Source organism: Oncorhynchus masou, chromosome 5, assembly GCF_036934945.1.
Source record: "Oncorhynchus masou masou isolate Uvic2021 chromosome 5, UVic_Omas_1.1, whole genome shotgun sequence".
Classification (NCBI taxonomy): Eukaryota; Metazoa; Chordata; class Actinopteri; order Salmoniformes; family Salmonidae; genus Oncorhynchus; species Oncorhynchus masou.
This window is the reverse complement of record NC_088216.1, coordinates 63,982,892-64,002,830: the sequence shown is the minus strand read 5'-3', so window position 1 is coordinate 64,002,830 and position 19,939 is coordinate 63,982,892. Positions and strand designations below refer to the sequence as shown.

The following is a 19,939-nucleotide window of genomic DNA, read 5'->3' as shown; positions in this document are numbered from 1 at the left end:
AAGGACATCCAGCCAACTTGACACAACTGTGGGAAGCTTCGGAGTCAACATGGGCCAGCATCCCTCTGAAACACATTCAACACCTTATAAAGTCCATGCCCCGACGAACTGAGGCTGTTCTGCAATGTTTGGTATACTCAGTGTATATATACAGTGTATGACCAACCGTATGTGGACACCTGCTTGTCAAACATCTCATTCCATAATCATGGACATTAATATGGAGTTGGTCCCCTCTATGTTGCTATAACAGCCTCCACTCTTCTGGGAAGGCCTTCCACTAGATGTTGGAACATTGTTGCTGGGACTTGCTTCCATTCAGCCACAAGAGCATTAGAAAGGTCGGGCACTGATGTTGGGCGATTTGGCCTGGCTCGCAGTAGGTATTCCAATTCATCCCAAATGTGTTCGAAGAGGTTAGGTTCAAGGTTCTGTGCAGGTCAGTCAAGATCTTCCACAAGGAACAAACCATTTCTGTGTGGACCTAGCTTTGTGCACGTGGGCATTGTCATTCTGAAACAGGAAAGGGTCTTCCCCAAACTATTGCCACAAAGTTGGAAGCACAAATCAAATTTACTTGTCACATACACATGGTTAGCAGATGTCAATGCGAGCGTAGCGAATGCCTGTGCTTCTAGTTCCGACCATGCAGTAATATCTAACAAGTACAGTGCCTTGCGAAAGTATTCGGCCCCCTTGAACTTTGCAACCTTTTGCCACATTTCAGGCCTCAAACATAAAGATATAAAACTGTATTCTTTTGTGAAGAATCAACAACAAATAGTTGTATATGAATGAGCGATGGCCGAAAGGCATAGGCAATGCGCAGTAGATGGAATGGAGTACAGTATATACATATGAGATGAGTAATGTAGGGTATGTAAACATTATATATTGTGGCATTGTTTAAAGTGGCTAGTGATACATTTATTACATACATTTGTCATTATTAAAGTGGCTAGAGATGAGTCAGTATGTCCGCAGCAGCCACTCAATGTTAGTGATGGCTGTTTAACAGTCTGATAGCCTTGAGATAGAAGATGATTTTCAGTCTCTTGGTCCCCGCTTTGATGCACCTGTACTGACCTCGCCTTCTGGATGATAGCGGGGTGAACAGGCAGTGGCTCGGGTGGTTGTTGTCCTTGATGATCTTTTTGGCCTTCTTGTTACATCAGGTGGTGTAGGTGTCCTGAAGGGCAGATAGTTTGCCCCCGGTGATGCGTTTTGCAGACCTCACTACCCTCTGGAGAGCCTTACGGTTGTGGGCGGAGCAGTTGCCGTACCAGATGGTGAAACAGCCCGACAGGATGCTCTCGATTGTGCATCTGTAAATGTTTGTGAGTGTTTTTGGGCCTCCTGAGGTTGAAGAGGCACTGCTGCGCCTTCTTCACCACACTGTCTGTGTGGGTGAACCATTTCATTTTGTCCGTGATGTGTACGCCAAGGAACTTAACTTTCCACCTTCTCCACTACTGTCCCGTCGATGTGGAATAGGGGCTGCTCCCTCTGCTGTTTCCTGAAGTCCACGATCATCTGCTTTGTTTTGTTGACATTGAGTGTGAGGATATTCCCAAGGCCGTCTCATCGTTGTTGGTAATCAAGCCTACCACTGTAGTGTCGTCCGCAAACTTCATGATTGAACTCACAGGAGAGGGCTGAGAACGCACCCTTGTGGTGTCCCTGTGTTGAGGATCAGCGGGGTGGAGATGTTGTTACCTACCCTCACCCCATGGGGGCGTCCCGTCAGGAAGTCCAGGACCCAGTTGCACAGGGCGGGGTCAAGACCCAGGGTCTCGAGCTTAATGACGAGATTGGAGGGTACTATGGTGTTAAATGCTGAGCTGTAGTTGATGAACAGCATTCTTACATAGGTATTCCTCTTGTCCAGATGGGTTAGGGCAGTGTGCAGTGTGATTTCGATTGTGTCGTCTGTGGACCTATTAGGGCGGTAAGCAAATTGGAGTGGTCTAGGGTGTCAGGTGGAGTGGAGGTGATATGGTCCTTGACTAGTCTCTCAAGGCACTTCATGATGACAGAAGTGAGTGCTACGGGGCGATAGTCATTTAGCTCAGTTACCTTCGCTTTCTTGGGAACAGGAAAAACGGTGGCCCTCTTGAAGCATGTGTGAACTGCAGACTGGGATAAGGATTAATTGAATATGTCCGTAAACACACCAGCCTGCTGGTCTGCGCATGCTCTGAGGATGCGGCTGGGGATACCGTTTGGGCCGGCAGCCTTGCGAGGGTTAACACGTTTAAATGTTTTCCTCACATTGGCTGCAATGAAGGAGAGCCCGCAGGTTTTGGTAACGGGCCGTGCAGTGGCACTGTGTTGTCCTCTAAGCGATCAAAGAAGTTGTTTAGTTTGTCTGGAAGGGGGAGGGCAGGGGAGGGCTTTATGTGCGTCACAGAAGAATTGTCTAGAATGTTATTGTATGCCGTAGCGTTAAGATGTCCCTTCACTGGAACTAGCCCGAACCCTGAAAAACAGCCCAAGACCATTATTCCACCTCCACCAAATGTTATAGTTGGCACTATGCATTCGGGCAGGTAGCATTCTTCTGGCATCCACCAAACCCAGATTAGTTTGTCGGACTGCCAGATGGTGAAGCATGATTCATCACTCCAGAAAAAGTGTTTCTACTGCTACAGAGTCCAATGGCAGCGACCTTTACACCACTCCAGCTGACACTTGGCATTGCGCATGGTGATCTTAGGCTTGTGTGTGGCTGCTTGGCCATGGAAACCCATTTCATGAAGCTCCCGACGAACAGTTATTGTGCTGATGTTACTTCCAGAGGCAGTTTGGAACTCGGTAGTGCGTATTGCAACAAAGGACAGACAACAACAAAAAATTGTGGGGGGGGGGACTCAGCGATCTCGTTCTGTGAGCTTGTGTGGCCAACCACTGAGCCGTTGTTGCTCCTAGACGTTTCCACTTCACAATAACAGCACTTACAGTTGACAGGGCAGCTCTAGCAGGGCAGAAATTTGACAAACTGACTTTTTGGAAAGGTGGCATCCTATGACGGTGCCATGTTGAAAGTCACTGAGCTCTTCAGTAAGGCAATTCTACTGTCAATGTTTGTCTATGGAGAGTGCATGGTGGCGTGTTCAATTTTATACACCTGCCAGCAACGTGTGAGGCTGAAATAGCCAAATCCTCTATTTTGAAGGGGTGTCCACATACTTTTGTAGTACATGGCCAATATACCACGATTAAGGACTATTGTTACGCCCGACGCAACACGAAGTGCCTGGATACAGCCCTTAGCCGTGGAATATTGGCCATATACCACAATCCCCAAAGTGCTTTATTGCTATTATACACTGGTTACCAACATAATTAGACCAGTAAAAATAAATGTTTGTCATACCCGTGGTATGCGGTCTGCGTTAAGATTCAAGTTACATTTTTTGCTGCTACACATTATTCAGATTCATCAAATATTGTACAGTATGCTGTATATATATATATATATATTGTATATATTTATATATATATTTACATACAATCGAGATACTCCAACAAGCCGAGCCATTTTCACAATGACATAATTACACTTGGGGGTTTAAAGCAGCAGAAAGTTGAGCACACAAACCCCCCACAGGAGTGTGCTGTGTGTACACAAAGAGCTCTTTACTGTGCTCACATATTCCTGTTGCCTGGGCAACCCAGTCCCTGAGTTTTTCCGACTCGGATTTGGAATGTGACGCCTCCCTCATCTCTCCGCAGTCAGGAAACAGGATTACCGTAGAAAGAAAAACACTACTTCTTGGTCAAGTATTATACCAGCCATCCTATCCCTGTTCAAAGGTATGTATAGTTACATGTATCTGGACAAATCCCTCTGACTCTGGACTGTATAGCCCAGCCAGCTATAGATTTAGCCCTGACACAATGCACTCCAATAACCTCCTCCAACTTCTGGTGTTGTACTACTTCCAAGAGAAACGTCATTTGCATACCCATGATCTTGTGCTTTTTCTGTGTCAACAGCGTTAATGCGATTTGTAGAGAAATGTAGGCCACAAGTTAAGCTTGATGCACACCCAAAGACATTGTAAGTGTGTCCCTTACCAAAATGAAGTTGCTGCTGCAAACTTCCCCTAAGTTTCTGGCACTAAATAGTGTGCCACAAAGTGTTGCCAGATGTTTGTAAATGTTTGCCACTAGTGGGGATTTGCAGCAAATCTTTAGCAATAGTGGCAATACATAATATTGCTGCCACAGGTTTGCCACAGATTAAAAAAGAATCTTCAGAGAATTGTTTGCCAGAAAAAAACCTCTGGCGTTCAACTGTTTAGCAATAGTGGCAATACATATTATTGTTGCCAAACAGTTTGCCAGAGTTTTTTTCTGGCAAACAATTATCTGAATATTATTTTTTAATCTGTGGCAAACCTGTGGCAACAATATGCATTGTCACTCGAAGCAAACTGTAAAAACAAAATTCAGTAAAGGATATTAGAATAAGATGAGGTGCAGGGAGAGTCTGTGTGGGCAGCAACTGTCTCATTCTCATCATCATTCCACAATTGCTTTTATGTACCAGCTTAGACCGCAGGAATCACATCACAGTGTGTTACAGATAAAAAATAAACTTTCACAATTTTAAAGACAAGCTTTTCCTTTAAGGCAGTGGTTCCCAAACTTTTCATAGTTCCGTACCATTTCAAACATTCTACCTCCAGCTGCGTACCCCCTCTATAGCACCAGAGTCAGCGCACTCTCAAATCTTGGTGTTTTTTGCCATCATTGTAAGCCTGCCACACACACACTACGATACATTTATTAAACATAAGAATGAGTGTGAGTTTTTGTCACAACCGTGGGAAGTGACAAAGAGCTCTAATAGGACCAGGGTACAAATAATAATATAATAATAATCAATAATTTTCCTCTTTATTTAATCATCTTACATATAAAACCTTATTTGTTCATTGAAAATGATGAATAACTCACCACAGGTTAATGAGAAGGGTGTGCCTGAAAGGATACACATAACTGCAATGTTGGGATGTATTGGAGAGAGTCGCAGTCTTAAATCATTTTCCACACACAGTATGTGCCTGTATTTAGTGTTCATGCTAGTGAGGGCTGAGAATCCATTCTCACATAGGTATGTGGTTGCAAAAGGCATCAGTGTCTTAACAGCAAGACTTGCCAAGGCAGGATACTCTGAGCGCAGCCCAATCCAGAAATCTGGCAGTGGCTTCTGATTAAATTAAATTTTCACAGAACCGTTTGTTGCAATTTTGATGAGGCTCTCTTGTTCAGATATCGGTAAGTGGACTGGAGGCAGGGCATGAAAGGGATAATGAATCCAGTTGTTTGTGTCATCTGTTTCGGGAAAGTATCTGCGTAATTGCTCACTCAGGTACTTCGCTATATCACATTTGACAGTGTCCATAAGCTTGAGTCAGACAATGATGGAAATATCTGTGTGTTGTCCTTGTTAATGCAGACAGAGAAGAGCTCCAACTTCTTAATCATAGCCTCAATTTTGTTCCACACATTGAATATAGTCCTAGATTCAGATCATTCAGGTGAGAAAAACATCAGCCAGATAGGCCAGTCGTGTGAGAAACTCGTCATCATGCAAGAGGTCAGACAAGTGAAAAGGATGGTTAGTAAAGAAAACTTTAAGCTCGTCTCTCAATTCCAAAAAATCTGTCAATACTTTGCCTCTTGATAACCAGCGCACAGTATGTTGTAAAAGCGTTACATGGTCGCTGCCCATATCATTGCATAGTGCAGAAAATACACGAGAGTTTAGGGGCCTTGCTTTAAAACCTCTTGAAACTCCCCATCCCGGATCGTGACTAAAGCCATTTTCACTTTAGTGTCCAAAACGTCTTTCAAGCTTTCAGGCATTCCCTTGGCAGCAAGAGCCTCTCGTGGATGCTGCAGTATACAGTGGTTGCTCCACTAAAATATTTGTTATTATGCTGCGGGACATGGAGGTAATTTGTGGTTTAGTACGGTACCCTGCGTCACCACTTCATTGCTCCAGACCAGTGCAAGGGGGAGTTAGAGCACTGATTATGCTTTCTACTGTTCTACTGTGTCTCTAACTGACAATGAATGGGCAACATAAACCTAAATAGACATTCATAATTGTGCACAACTTCAGTATTACTTACTAAAACTGTTGTTACACTAAGGTTTTTATTATTTTATTTTATTATGATTATTTTGCTCTTACTGTATGTAGTACTGTAGCCCACTCCAGACCGGTCACGTGGCTACATACGGATCGTTAGTGGAATTCACGCAAGAGAGTAATGGTTAATGTGATTGGATGTTAATTATTTGACTAGGCTACCTGTATTTGACATTGCGCTGTTATTTCACTGAACACTAGATGGTTTAATTTTATTTTTGGCAGTGAAATGAGGCTACTCAGGCAAGAAAAAAACTCAACCAAATGTTTAGCACTGCTGTAAAATATAAATGGACGATTTTAAAATGTGAAGGAAAAAAAAGTAAAATTTTTATTAAAAAAAAGAAGAAATGTTTTTCACATTTTTATTTGGCTTACCCCGACGCCATTGCGTGAACCCCAGTTTGGGAATACCTGTTCTAAGGAAACCAAACTGCAGGACTGAAACAATGTATTTTAATAATATATATTTTCAGGAAACTTCTCCGCTACATGCATGTTTCCATTTTTGAAAGATGTACAAGCAGTTAGCTAACATTTACCAACAAAAGGTTGGAAAGTCATGAGAGGGAATGTTATTGAGGGGGAGGTACTGTATTGTTCCTATATCACATTTGAAAATGAGTTCATGGATAATGGTGGCTTTGTATTCCTTTGTTTACTTATTTGGTCATTATAGGTTCATTGCTCATGCTCATAACACTGTATTTAGTAGAGTTAAATATTATTCCTACCAAGATTCTTCTCATATATCCTACAAATATATGCTAGGCTACCTCTCACAAATAAATGAGCTCTCATTGTCTAATAGTCCCAAGTGGGAGACTGTAATGCATTACACAGAACAAAAGCAAAATCAGTGAAAAGGAAAATGGATTCCACAGCAAATAAGCCTAGTTGACAAATAAGTGCTACTCCCATTACAGTTTACTGATAAAGTGATAGCAAACATCAAAGCCTTGCAGTATTGAAAATCTGAGATAGGCTATTATTGAAAGTAAGCCTACCTCTATTTTGAAGTGCAGCACATCTCCCCTTTAAATCCCTCTCTCTCTCTATGCAATCTCCACTTGTCAATCAACAATCATTTCTGCATGAGAGCCCATGTGATCTATTCAAGTGGAAGAATATCATGTGTCTAACCAAATGCTCACATCAATACTCTACAATTCAACTTAATCAAGAGGCTCAGATGAATTATATAAATTCCAGCAAATTCTCAATGGCTAATGACACATTCAGATCATTAACTTGAACTTAAACATCACAGGTGTCTTGCAATATCAATAATCTGACTGTTGAAAGCAAAAAAACGAAATATATATCTCCATGATAACACTATTAGTTCCATCCTTTCTTAACAGTATCTTCAATCTCTTCTATGAGGTGAGAATAGAGCTCAAACTGACAAAGAGCAGGATGAAGACAGCTGGTCCTGAGGAATTATAATGAAAGAGGCTGAGGTTAACCTGCCCGAACCATGTGGACCCTATGTGTGAGATAGCATTAATTCAAACGGATGAGCTTAGCGACAGGTCCGTGGTAAATTGCCCATGTTTAGGGCACTGGGCTCTGCTGACTATGTTGGCCAGAGAGATGATCCCATAAGAGTGCTGTCAAAGTGGGAGGAGGGATGTAGTAATGAGAGAGGGGAATCGGGGAGAGAGAGGGAGGTTAAACGAGGGAGAATTAAGCGTAATGCAGAATGGCACTCAACAGGCAGCCAAGCGGAAACCCTGCACTGTCACCATCAACACTGCTGAGGTCCCCATAGGGAGAGAGCCATGGGTATCTCTTCATTATAGTGACATAATCAGAACAAGCACAGCATGAGGTGAGCTGCCACACGTCTCAGTGAGGATAAGTCTCCACAGGCCTCCCCAACCAGCATCTTATCCCTCCATGTCCCTACTGCACATGTTCAGAATGGTTTCAGAGCTGATAGAGATTCTCTCCTCCACTCTATTTGTAACCCTATCATGAAATGCTATTACAATGTTGAGGACAGTTTGATGGTATTACATATCCACAGTGCCTAATCCATGGTCTGCCAGAACCCACTGCAAAATAAAAGCATTCATGTGGCCCTCAGTGGAATATCACATACACTTGAGATGCTTTTATGTGTTTGCTTATGGAGCATAGTGGTCTGATCTGACTAATACATTTAAACATCCAATAGATGGGAAAAACACTCATGGTGAGTAAGCCCTCTCTAGTATTATAGTCCATCTGGGGTTTTTTCCTACAGTATTTTCCTCTTCACTGGTCTAGCTCACCATGACCAATATAAATGTGGAATCGGAGATTCTTCCGATCCTACTTTTGATAATTTTTTTATAATGAGCCTTTTTGCATTATTGGTATTGGTGAAACAAGAATGAAAATGATCACAAAACCACATTTCAATCTTGGATGTTGGAGTAGTCTTTATCTTCCAATATTTACCCCCAAATTACTTTAGGCCCAAATGGGTTTCTTCCCAATGAACTGATCTTTGTGTAATTCAGGGGATTACTTCTCCTCTCACAGATAAGTCCCTAACATAAACACAGTGTTGACATACAGTAAGATGGAAATCTGCTGTAACTTCCAGGGAGATATTAGGCACTGCACTGATCTGGATAGCTTCTTCGTAAGGTGTAAGTAAACAATAATACATTCCCGAACTATGAAAAGAGGCATGCAGAAAATTGAACTTAGAAGAGGCATATTGAACCTCCATCAGTTTATCCAGGTTGTCTGACTGTGATTTGTATGATTATCTTTGTTATCAGGGCTATGTCAAATGCCACACATAGAGATTGTTCAAAATGTAAAACGAACAAGTTTTGAATACTAGTTTGAGCTTTTTTAGGTGACTATGTTTGACATCTTTCTACATTCCGATATGCTGCCCACTAAGTCTCTACTAGGCCAGCTTGAAAGCCTCTCAATAGCAATCTTAATTATCTTGAGGGACTACGCTAGGCCTTAGCCATACTAAGGATATGCAAGATTTCAAGGAGCAGTCTGGCGCTGGTGTGCATTACAGAATCCTCAAACAGAATCTGTTAAGATAAGGGCAACCTGGTAATGAATGAGTGGCTAGCTGAGATCTTTAGTTCATTCAGCTTCAGTTTCGTTGGCCAGACTTCGATTAGATATGATGATTCCCCAGGTGGGTATCAACCCCACTTCCATTTGAATGTGGGGGAGAAATGAGAAGTCGACAGTTTAGTTAAATAAAAGGCAGAGATTAAAGAGACTTTGGCAGCTGAGTGTGGATAATTGATTTATAATTTATTCGCGGTTGCATCGAGCAGTGGGCACAAGAGAGATAAGGCTGGTTTCTCTCTACAACCTCTGCATTTTCCTCACTATCCAATACTTGATGTGGACAGCCTTGCTCTCTATGGAGTTTGTTTTATACTACAGCAGCATACCATAACAGTCTAGTTCCTGCCTGGCAAAAATGATAGTGAGGACTCCATAAAAAATTATCTATTGTTGAATTATATTAAATGTCCTCTTCCAAATCCATTTCCCCAAAGGGCAGACATGTTCTCTGTATAAGGCATTGCTATGATCAAGAGACAGTGAATTACTTCAAATACTTTGCATTCATATCTGCACCAATATTAAACATTATTGTAGGCTAGTCCTTGAGAGCACGAAGCTTACAAGCCCAACAAGGTAAGGACTCCATATAAACTAAACTGGCTCATGTTCTACTCACATATCAGTCAGGATACTGTCTATGACTGCAGCATTCCACAGAATAAAGAAAGCATATTTCATCATGCATACTTGTATAACCCTTAACAGAGATTAATTGGGGAGTTTAGGGTAAATTAAATAATCAGGCCGTGAGCTGACAGCTGTTGCTTCATTGATATCCATCCAAGTGCTTCTATGTGACCTCTTTTGAACACCATTGTTTCAGTAGACAAAACCCAGCCTCTGATCTATCATCATCTGCCTATTAACGTCACATTAGTTTCCATTTTATGCAAAATATCTGGGCATAGTTTTGGTACACATTATCCACAAAGCAACAGCAACATTATAGACCCGAGCATTAGAGCTTGAGGGGCTGAGACAAAGACATTCTTTCTCTGACATACTGTACTTAATTATCTTGAACATTTATGCAGTTTAGTCCACCAACTGGGGCTGTGATAACTGCAGAGTGACCAGCTGTGAACCATTAAGACATGGCAATAACTAGCTAGCAGATTGTAATGGGCTTATGTGATGCTCCATTAGCCGTTACAGGTTAGGTACTGTTTGGAATACTGTAGGTACTATCAACCGACCTTAACTTTGCGATAAGACAACCAATGTCTTCTAAACGTCCATGTCTAGTTTCAGGTGGTTCGTTTGAATTTAGAAAATGCTTTGTTAATAAACATGAAGTTGTTATTAAACATGAAGCTTCACCTGGAATGCTTTTCCAACAGTCTTGAAGGAGTTCCCACATATAATGAGCACTTGATGGCTGCTTTTCCTTCACTCTGTGGTCCAACTTGACCCAAACCATCTCAATTTGGTTGAGGTTGGGTGATTGTGGAGGCCATGTCATCTGATGCAGCACTCCATCACTCTCCTTCTTGGTCAAATAGCCCTTACACAGCCTGGAGATGTGTTGGGTCATTGTCCAATGAAAAACAAATTATTGTCCCACTCAGCGCAAACCAGATGGGATGGCGTATAGCTGCAGAATGCTGTGGAAGTTATGTTGCCAAGTTTGCTTTGAATTCTAAATAAATCACTGACAGTGTCACCAGCAAAGCATCCCCACACCATCACACCTCCTCCTCCATGCTCACGGTGAGAACCACAAATGCGGAGATCATCCATTCACCTATTCTGCATCTCACAAAGACACAGGGTTTGGAAACAAAAATAAAACATTTGGACTCATCAGACCAAAGGACAGATTTCCACAGGTCTAAGGTCCATTGCTTGTTTCTTGGCCCAAGCAAGTCTCTTCTTATTATTGGTGTCCTTTAGCAGTGGTTTCTTTGCAGTAATTCAACGATAAAGGCCTGATTCATGCAGTCTCCTCTGAACAGTTAATGTTGAGATGTGTATGTTACTTGAACTCTGTGAAGCATTTATTTGGGCTGCAATTTCTGAGCCTGGTAACTCTAATAAACATATCATCTGCAGCAGAGGTAACTTTGGGTCTTCCTTTCCTGTGTTGGTCTTCATGAGAGCCAGTTTCATCATAGCGCTTGATGTTTTTTTACGACTGCAATTAAAAAAACTTTGAAAGTTCTTAATTGTCCGTATGAACTGACATTCATGTTTCTCTTTCCTTATTTGAGCTGTTCTTGCCATAATATGGACTTGGTCTTTTACCAAATAGGGCTATATTCTGTATACCAACCCTACCTTGTCACAACACAACTGTTTGGCTCAAAAGCATTAAGAAGGAATGAAATTCCACAATTTAACTTTTAACAAGGCACAACTGTTAATTGAAATGTATTCCAGGTGACTACTTCATGAAGCTGGTTGAGAGAATGCCATGAGTGTGCAAAGCTGTCATCAAGGCAATGGGTGGCTACTTTGAAGAATATAACGTATATTTTGATTTGTTTAACACTTTTTTGGTTACTACAATATTCCATATGTTTTATTCCATACTTTTGATGTCTTCCCTGTTATTCTACAATGTAAACTTTTGACTGGTACTGTACATCTTATAAAATGTTTAAATACAGTGCATTCGGAAAGTATTCAGACCCCTTCACTTTTTCTACATTTGTTATGTAACAGCCTTATTCTAAAATTGTTTAAATTGTGTTTCTTATCAATCTACACACAATACCCCATAATGACAGAGCAAAAACAGAAATTATTGTAAAAAAACAAAAAACAAACTCAAATGTCACATTAACATAAGTATTCAGACCCTTTACTCAGTACTTTGAAGCACCTTTGGCAGCAATTACAGCCTCGAGTCTTCTTGGGTATGACACTATAAGCTTGGCACACCTGGATTTGGGGAGTTTCTCCCATTCTTCTCTGCAGATCCGTTCAAGCTCTGTCAGGTTGGTTGGGGAGGGTCGCTGCAGAACTATTTTCAGATCTCTTCAGAGCTGTTCGATCGGGTTCAAGTCCGGGTTCTGGCTGGGCCACTCAATGATATTCAGAGACTTGTCCCGAAGCAAGTCTTGCATAGTCTTGGCTGTGTGCTTAGGGTCGTTGTCCTGTTGGAAGGAGAACCTTCGCCCCAGTCTGAGGTGCGAAGCGCTCTGGAGCAGTTTTCATCAAGGACCGCTCTGTACTTTGCTTCCCTCAATCCTGACTCGTCTCCCAGTCCGTGCCGCTGAAAAATCATACCCACTCCATGATGTTGTAACACAACCATGCTTCACCGTAGGGATGGTATTGGCCAGGTAATGAGCGGTGCATGGTTGCCTCGAAACGTGACACTTGGCCTTCAGGCCAAAGTGTTCAACCTTGGTTTCATCAGACAAGAGAATCTGGTTCATCATGGTCTGAGAGTCCTTTAGGTAGCTTTTGGCAAACTCCAAGCGGGCTGACATGTGCCTTTTACTGAAGAGTGGCTTCCATCTGGTCACTCTACCATAAAGGCCTGATTTATGGAGTGCTGCATAGATGGTTGTTCTTCTGGAAGGTTCTCCCATCTCCACAGAGGAACTCTGGAGCTCTGTCAGAGTGACCATCGAGGTATTGGTCACCTCTCTGACCAAGCCCCTTCTCCCCCGATTGCTTAGTTTGGCCGGGCGGCCAGCTCTTGGAGGAGTCTTGGTGGTTACAAACTTCTTCCATTTAAGGATGGAGGCCACCGTGTTCTTCGGGACCTTCAATGCAGCAAACATGTTTTGGTACCCTTCCCCAGATCTCTGACTCGACACAATCTTAGACCTCATGGCTTAGTTTTTACTCTGACATGCACTGTCAACTGTGAGATCTTATATAGACAGGTATGTACCTTTCCAAATTATGTCCAATCAAGTTGTAGAAACATCTCAAGGATGATCAATGGAAACAGGATGCACCTGAGCCCAATTTCGAGTCTCATTACAAAAGATCTGAATACTAATAAGCAAATAAGGTATTTCTGTTTTTTATTTAGAATAAATTAGCAAACATTTCTGAAGACCTATTGTCACTTTGTAATTATGGGTTATTGTGTGTATATTGATAAGGACATGTTTTAATTTAATCCATTTTAAAATAAGGCTGTAACATATAGTAACAAAATGTGGAAAAAGTGAAGTGGTCTGAATAATTTCATAATGCACTGTAATTGACACCAAAAAGTGATTAAGCCACACAGATCAGAGTTGATGGGCCAGTGTACATGGCATATACAGTATAGAGTATGAGCTTGTAGCTTTACTCACCCTGTACCACACAATCTCTCGAAGTCTTCCATCAGTCTTGAAGTTGCACTTCAGGGTCACAGTCTCTCCCACAACAACAGGAGGAAGGGGCTCAATGGTTACTGTCAGATATCCTATAGGGAAGAAGAAAGATATAATGAGTATGGTTAGCAATGTCATATCATGAATACATTGAGTGTATACAACATTAAGAACACGTGCTCTTTCCATGACATAGGCTGACCAAGTGAATCCAGTTTAAAAGTAAGATCCCTTATTGATGTCGCTTGTTAAATCCACTTCAATTAGTGTAGATGAAGGGGAGGAGACAGCTTAAAGAAGGATTTACTAGCCTTGAGAATATGGAGACATGGATTGCGTATGTGTACCATTCAGAGCATGAATAGAAAAGACCAAAAAATGTAAGTTCCTTTGAATAGGGTATGGTAATAGGTGCCAGGCGTACCAGTTTGTGTCAAGAACTGCAACGCTGCTGGGTTTTTTACGCTCAACAGTTTCCTGTATGTATCAAGAATGGTCCACCACCCAAAGGACATCCAGCCAACTTGACGCTGCTGTGGGAAGCATTGGAGTAAACATGGGCCAGCATCCCTGTGGAACGCTTTCAACAACTTGTAGAGTCCATGCCCAGATGAATTGAGGCTGTTCTCAGGGAAAAAGGCAGGGGGGCAACTCAATATTAGGAATATGTTCATAATGTTTGGTATATTCAGTGTATACTAGCAAGTTTAAAGTCAGATCAATCTTTGTTCTCTGTTGATGGAACACCAGCAGTGCATGCATATTAATATGATTGTTTCAAACATGGAAATGTGTAGTTTGACAACAACAAAAAATATTATTATACTTTAGAGCAGGGTTTCCTAACTCCAGTCCTCGAGTACCCCGAACAACACATATTTCTGTTGTAGCCCCAGACAAACTCACCTGATCCAACTCTTTGAGGGTTGAATGATTATTTGACAAGTTCAACCAGGTGTGCTTTTCCCAGGCTACAACAAAACATTTGACTGTTGCTGGTACTGGAGGACTGGAGTTCAGAAACACTGTTTTAGCAGGGCTGTTTAATTACGGTCCTGGAGGGCTGAAACCATAATGTTTTTTGTTTCCACCTGGTAATTGCACTCACCTGGTGTCCCAGGTCTGAATTATTCCCGTATTAGAAGGAGAGGATGATAAACAGAAGTGTTTTGGCCATCCAGGACTGATATTGAACAGCCCTACTTTAGAGTGTATTTCGGGGGCGTGATCAGAAATAGCTTATATAAAGTATTGACATGTTTTGTTTTTCATTAATATAGGGAATACATTTTCATTGGCTTCAACATTTTTAAGTGAAATAAATTAGAAAAGGGTCTCAAAGCAGTGTAAGATATACACATGTACTATTCATGTATTTTAAATAGATCTGGATTACACCACAGAAACTATTCTAATTGAATGCCCAACATGATTTATTCAAAGTTTTCTCAAAATGTTGAGGTCCCAATAGATCAGGCCTCTCCCTGTTTTCAATTCCAACCTCAGTTGTAACTAACCTGATTCAATTTATCAACTAGCTAATTATTAGAATCAGGAGCACTAGATTAGGCTTGAAGCTAACACCTACAGGACGATATTGCTCCAGGAAGATGGAGAGCCCTGCAATAGATACACAGTGACAACCAATTTGAACTAAATATGATCAACCTGTGCATAGCCCCACATGTTTTGTTTGTTGTTTCAGTGACCCCTACCCACCGCCTCCAATTTACATTATGTTATGATAACTAGAAAAGAAACAGCTAATCTGAAACAAATAATGTCACTGAAGGACATAAACCTTGCTCAGCTATACCGTACTTTGAAGATTCTTAGATATACCAGTTTTGTCAGTTAGTTTTGTCAGTATAAAATTATAATGAAACACAGACTGTTTGACATTGAATTAACTTCCTCTGTCAAGTAGCAACAACTTCCAATACAAGTATGACAATTAGTAAAGAGTAACATATGGCTTCATTCCTTCATACCATGGCTTGTGATTACTCCTAATGATCTGAAATGCTTAAGAAATGCCTAAGAAATGTTTTGATTATCAGTTCAAATGAAACTAAATGTTGTCTTTAAGAGCGTCTGCTAAATGACTTAAATGTAAATGTAATGTAATGTCTTTAATTACTCATTAAACAACTACACATATGTTTTCATGTTGTAGTTGTTCATGAAAGTGTTTGCCAAACTCTTCAGAAAATATTGTAACTTTCTGAAAACATGCCAATGTTCAGGAAATGTCTCATTATGCATGACAGAATATCGAAGACAGAAATCTTGATTTACAGCCCGGAACACGGGACTGTGTAGGCCTACACTAGTGGCTGAAGTCGATTACACTCAATGTAAAATTCCTTGCTTTGGGTTTGACATTATTATGGCTGAGTAGCGGGTAGAGGATGGTATCCTAAATCTGTGATGGATTTTTTTTTATGTATATGACTTAGTATTCTACCGCAACTCGCATGGTACACTGAAGGAATCAGGAGCACATTGAGTTAGGTGTCAGCTAGCCAGACTAGATTCCAACCCTTTGCTTGATTGTAAGTACATCTCACTATAGGGTCGGAGAGGGCTTTTGCTTAGATTAGGGCAAGACAGAGCAGGAGCAAGTTATGGCTCAGGAAAACATACCTCAATTCAGAAATAGTCCATGGCACTGTCTTCCATATGTTCCCATTCCCCAAATAGTCACATCAAGAAGATTTAAATACTGCCAGTTTTTTCATCCTCATGCTAGGTAGCAGAAGCAACAGCGGCCATTTTGGAATGCACGTCACGTTGAACAACAAAGGATACTCAGCCAATCAAGGTCCTTGTTGTTCAACACTACGTGCTTTCCAAAATGGCTGCTGTAATATTATGCTGGAGTATTGGCCAATCATTGTTATATGAAATGTGCAAAAGCTTTTAAATCATGATCACTGTCCATAAAAATGTTTGCCTACCCATTTCAAGATGTTAATGGTTTATACCAGGTCAGGGCATAAACATAAATTGGAGAACTGCTTGGTAAGGTAACATGTTGCTACAGAGGTTTGAGGGTTTCCATTGTTGCTCAGGAGACTTACATTTCCCTCACTAAATTTAAACATCAGCTATCTGAGTGGCTAACCGATCACTGCAGCTGTACATAGTCCATCTGTAAATAGCCCACCCAATCTACCTTCCTCATCCCCATATTGTTTTTATTTACTTTTCTGCTCTTTTGCACACCAGTATCACTACTTACACACCATCATCTGCTCATCTATCACTCCAGTGGTAATCTGCTAAATTGTAATTACTTTGCTACTATGTCCTATTTATTTCCTACCTCCTCATTCCATTTGCACATGCTGTGTATAGACTTTCTTTTTTTTCTATTGTGTTATTGACTGTACTCTTGTTTATTTCATGTGCAACTCTGTGTTGTTGTTTCTGTCACACTGCTTTGCTTTATCTTGGCCAGGTCGCAGTTGTAAATGAGAACTTGTTCTCAACTAGCTTACCTGGTTAAATAAAGATTAAATAAAAAATAAAAACATTTTAGGGCATTTTTCCTTTTGTGCCCAAGTTTTTTCTTTTTCTCACCACTCTGCATTTGTATGTTTTGTAACTTCTCACCTGCACTGTTACCTACATGTTTTGCTCCTGGTCCTCTGACTGTTGCTGCTCAAAGACTACAGTAGTTAACTAGGCTACCGGGTCCTCTATCTTAAACTCATTGTGGAGAGGCTCTCTTCTTCACTCCTATCACTTACAGTAAGTTACATGTTACTGTAGTCTGTACAGGGGTGTAATCTAAAAGAATATGGCTAGGACAGGGCCAGTCTAGTAATTAATCACAATATGCTACACAAGTGAACTGCAGCAGCATCTGAGTTTGGCAAAAATGAGTTAACCAAAGCATGAGAAAATTCAACACAGTGGAGAGTCTACTGTACAGACTTCAGGGACTTGAAAAACTGCTGTTGTAGGTCTGTTCAGCTCCTCTACCATCCCTCCCACTGAGAATAGCTTTTACTCTACCTCCCTCTCTCAGTAACTGAACAATAAGTAATCATGAAGTGATACAATGGATATCAATGCAATTGGTGTGGAACAAACACTAATCTCAGTTTTCAAAAGTCTCTAGTAGTATGTTTGTAATGGAAAGACAACTGCTAAATATACAGTACTATTCAAGGTTTTTTCTTTATTTTTGCTATTTCTACATTGTAGAATACTTGTAAAGACATCAACACTATGAAATAACACATATGGAATGATGTAGTAGCAAAAAAGTGTTAAAAAAATCTAAATATATTTTAGATTTTAGATTCTTCAAAGTATCCCCCCTTTGCCTTGATGACAGCTTGGCACACTTGGTATTCACTCAACCAGCTTCATGAGGAATGCTTTTCCCACATATGCTGAGCACTTGTTGGCTGCTTTTCCTTCAGTCTGTGTTCCAAATCATCCCAAACCATCTCAATTGGGTTGAGATCAGGTGATTGTGGAGGCCAGGTCCTCTGATGCAGCACTCCACCACTCTCCTTCTTCATCAAATAGCCCTTACACAGCCTGGAGGTGTGCTGGGTCATTGTCCTGTTGAAAAACAAATGATAGTCACACTAAGTGCAAACCAAATGGGATAGCATATCGCTGCAGAATGCTGATTCTAGTTATGTCTGCTAGTTAAGTCTGCCTTGAATTCTAAATAAATCACAGACGGTGGCACCAGCAAAGCACCCCCACACCATCACACCTCCTCCTCCATGCTCCATGGTGGGAACCACACATGCGGAGATCATCCGTTCACCTACTCTGTGTCTCACAAAGAGACAGCAGGTGGATCCAAAAAAATCTCAAATTTGGACTCATCAGACCAAAGGACAGATTTCCACAGGACAAATGTCCATTGCTTGTGTTTCTTGGTACAAGCAAGTCTCCTCGTCTTATTAGTGTCCTTTAGTAATGGTTTCTTTGTAGCAATTTGACCATGAAGGCATGATTCAGGCAGTCTCCTCTGAACAGTTGATGTTGCGATATGTCTGTTACTTGAACTCCGGGAAGCATTTACTTGGGCTGCAATCTGAGGTGCAGTTAACTCTGATGAACTTATCCTCTGCAGCAGAGGTAACTTTGGGTCTTCCTTTCCTATGGCGGTCTCCATGACAGTTTCATCATAACGCTTGATGTTTTTTTAATAAAAAAAAATATATATACATATTTCACCTTTATTTAACCAGGTAGGCCCATTGAGAACAAGTTCTCATTTCAACTGCGACCTGGCCAAGGTAAAGAAAAGCAGTGCGACACAAACAACAACACAGATTTTCACATGGAATAAACAAACGTACAGTCAATAGCACAATAGAAAATGTCTATATACAGTGTGTGCAAATGGCGTAAGGAGGTAAGGAAATAAATAGGCCAGAGTAGTGAAGTAATTACAATTTAGCAAATTAACACCGGAGTGATAGATGTGCAGATGATGATGTGCAAGTACAAATACTGGTGTGCAAAATAGCAAAAAAGTAAATAAAAACAATATGGGGATGAGGTAGGTAGTTGATGGGCTATTAACAGATGGGCTGTGTACAGCTGCAGTGATCGGTAAGCTGCTCAGATAGCTGATGCTTAAAGTTAGTGAGGGAGATCTAATTCTCCAACTTCAGCGATTTTTGCAATTAGTTCCGATCATTGGCAGCAGAGAACTGAAGGAAAGTCGGCCAAACAAGGTTTTGGCTTTGGGGATGACCAGTGAGATATACCCACTGGAGCACGTGCTGGGGGGGGGTGCTGTTATGGTGGCCAGTGAGATGAGATAAGGCTGAGCTTTACCTAGAAAAGTCTTATAGATGTCCTGGAGCCAGTGGGTTTGGCAACAAATATGTAGTGAGGGCCAGCCGACGAGATCATACAGGTCACAGTGGTGCGTGGTATATGGGGCTTTGGTGACAAAACGAATGGCCCCGTGATAGACTGCATCCAGTTTGCTGAGTAGAGTGTTGGAGGCTATTTTGTGAATGACATTGCCGGAGTCGAGGATCGGTAGGATAGTCAGTTTTACGAGGGTATGTTTGGCAGCGTAAGTGAAGGAGGCTCTGTTGCGAAGTAGGAAATCGATTCTAGATTTAATTTTGGATTGGAGGTGTTAAATATGAGTCTGGAAGGAGAGTTTACAGTCTAGCCAGACACCTACGTATTTGTAGTTGTTCACATACTCTAAGTCAGAACCGTCCAGAGTAGTGATGCAAGACGGGCGGGCGGGTTCGGGCAGCGATCGGTTGAAAAGCATGCATTTAGTTTTACTAGTGTTTAAGAGCAGTTGGAGGCCATGGAATGCGTGTTTTATGGCATTGAAGCTCATTTGGGGTTTGTTAACACAGTGTCCAAAGAAGGGCCAGAT

At 41.3% G+C, this 19,939-nt stretch overlaps 1 protein-coding gene across 2 annotated transcripts in view; it reads right to left on the bottom strand.

Annotated features, from left to right (window-relative positions):
• The window catches only part of LOC135540078 (immunoglobulin superfamily member 21-like), a 297,701-nt gene that overhangs the window by 163,978 nt on the left and 113,784 nt on the right, over window positions 1-19,939 (bottom strand). For both annotated transcript variants that reach the window (XM_064966417.1, XM_064966418.1), the window contains exon 2: window positions 13,531-13,643. In XM_064966417.1, coding sequence (XP_064822489.1) covers window positions 13,531-13,643 — 113 coding nt within the window. The remainder of the gene's footprint in view (window positions 1-13,530; window positions 13,644-19,939) is intronic.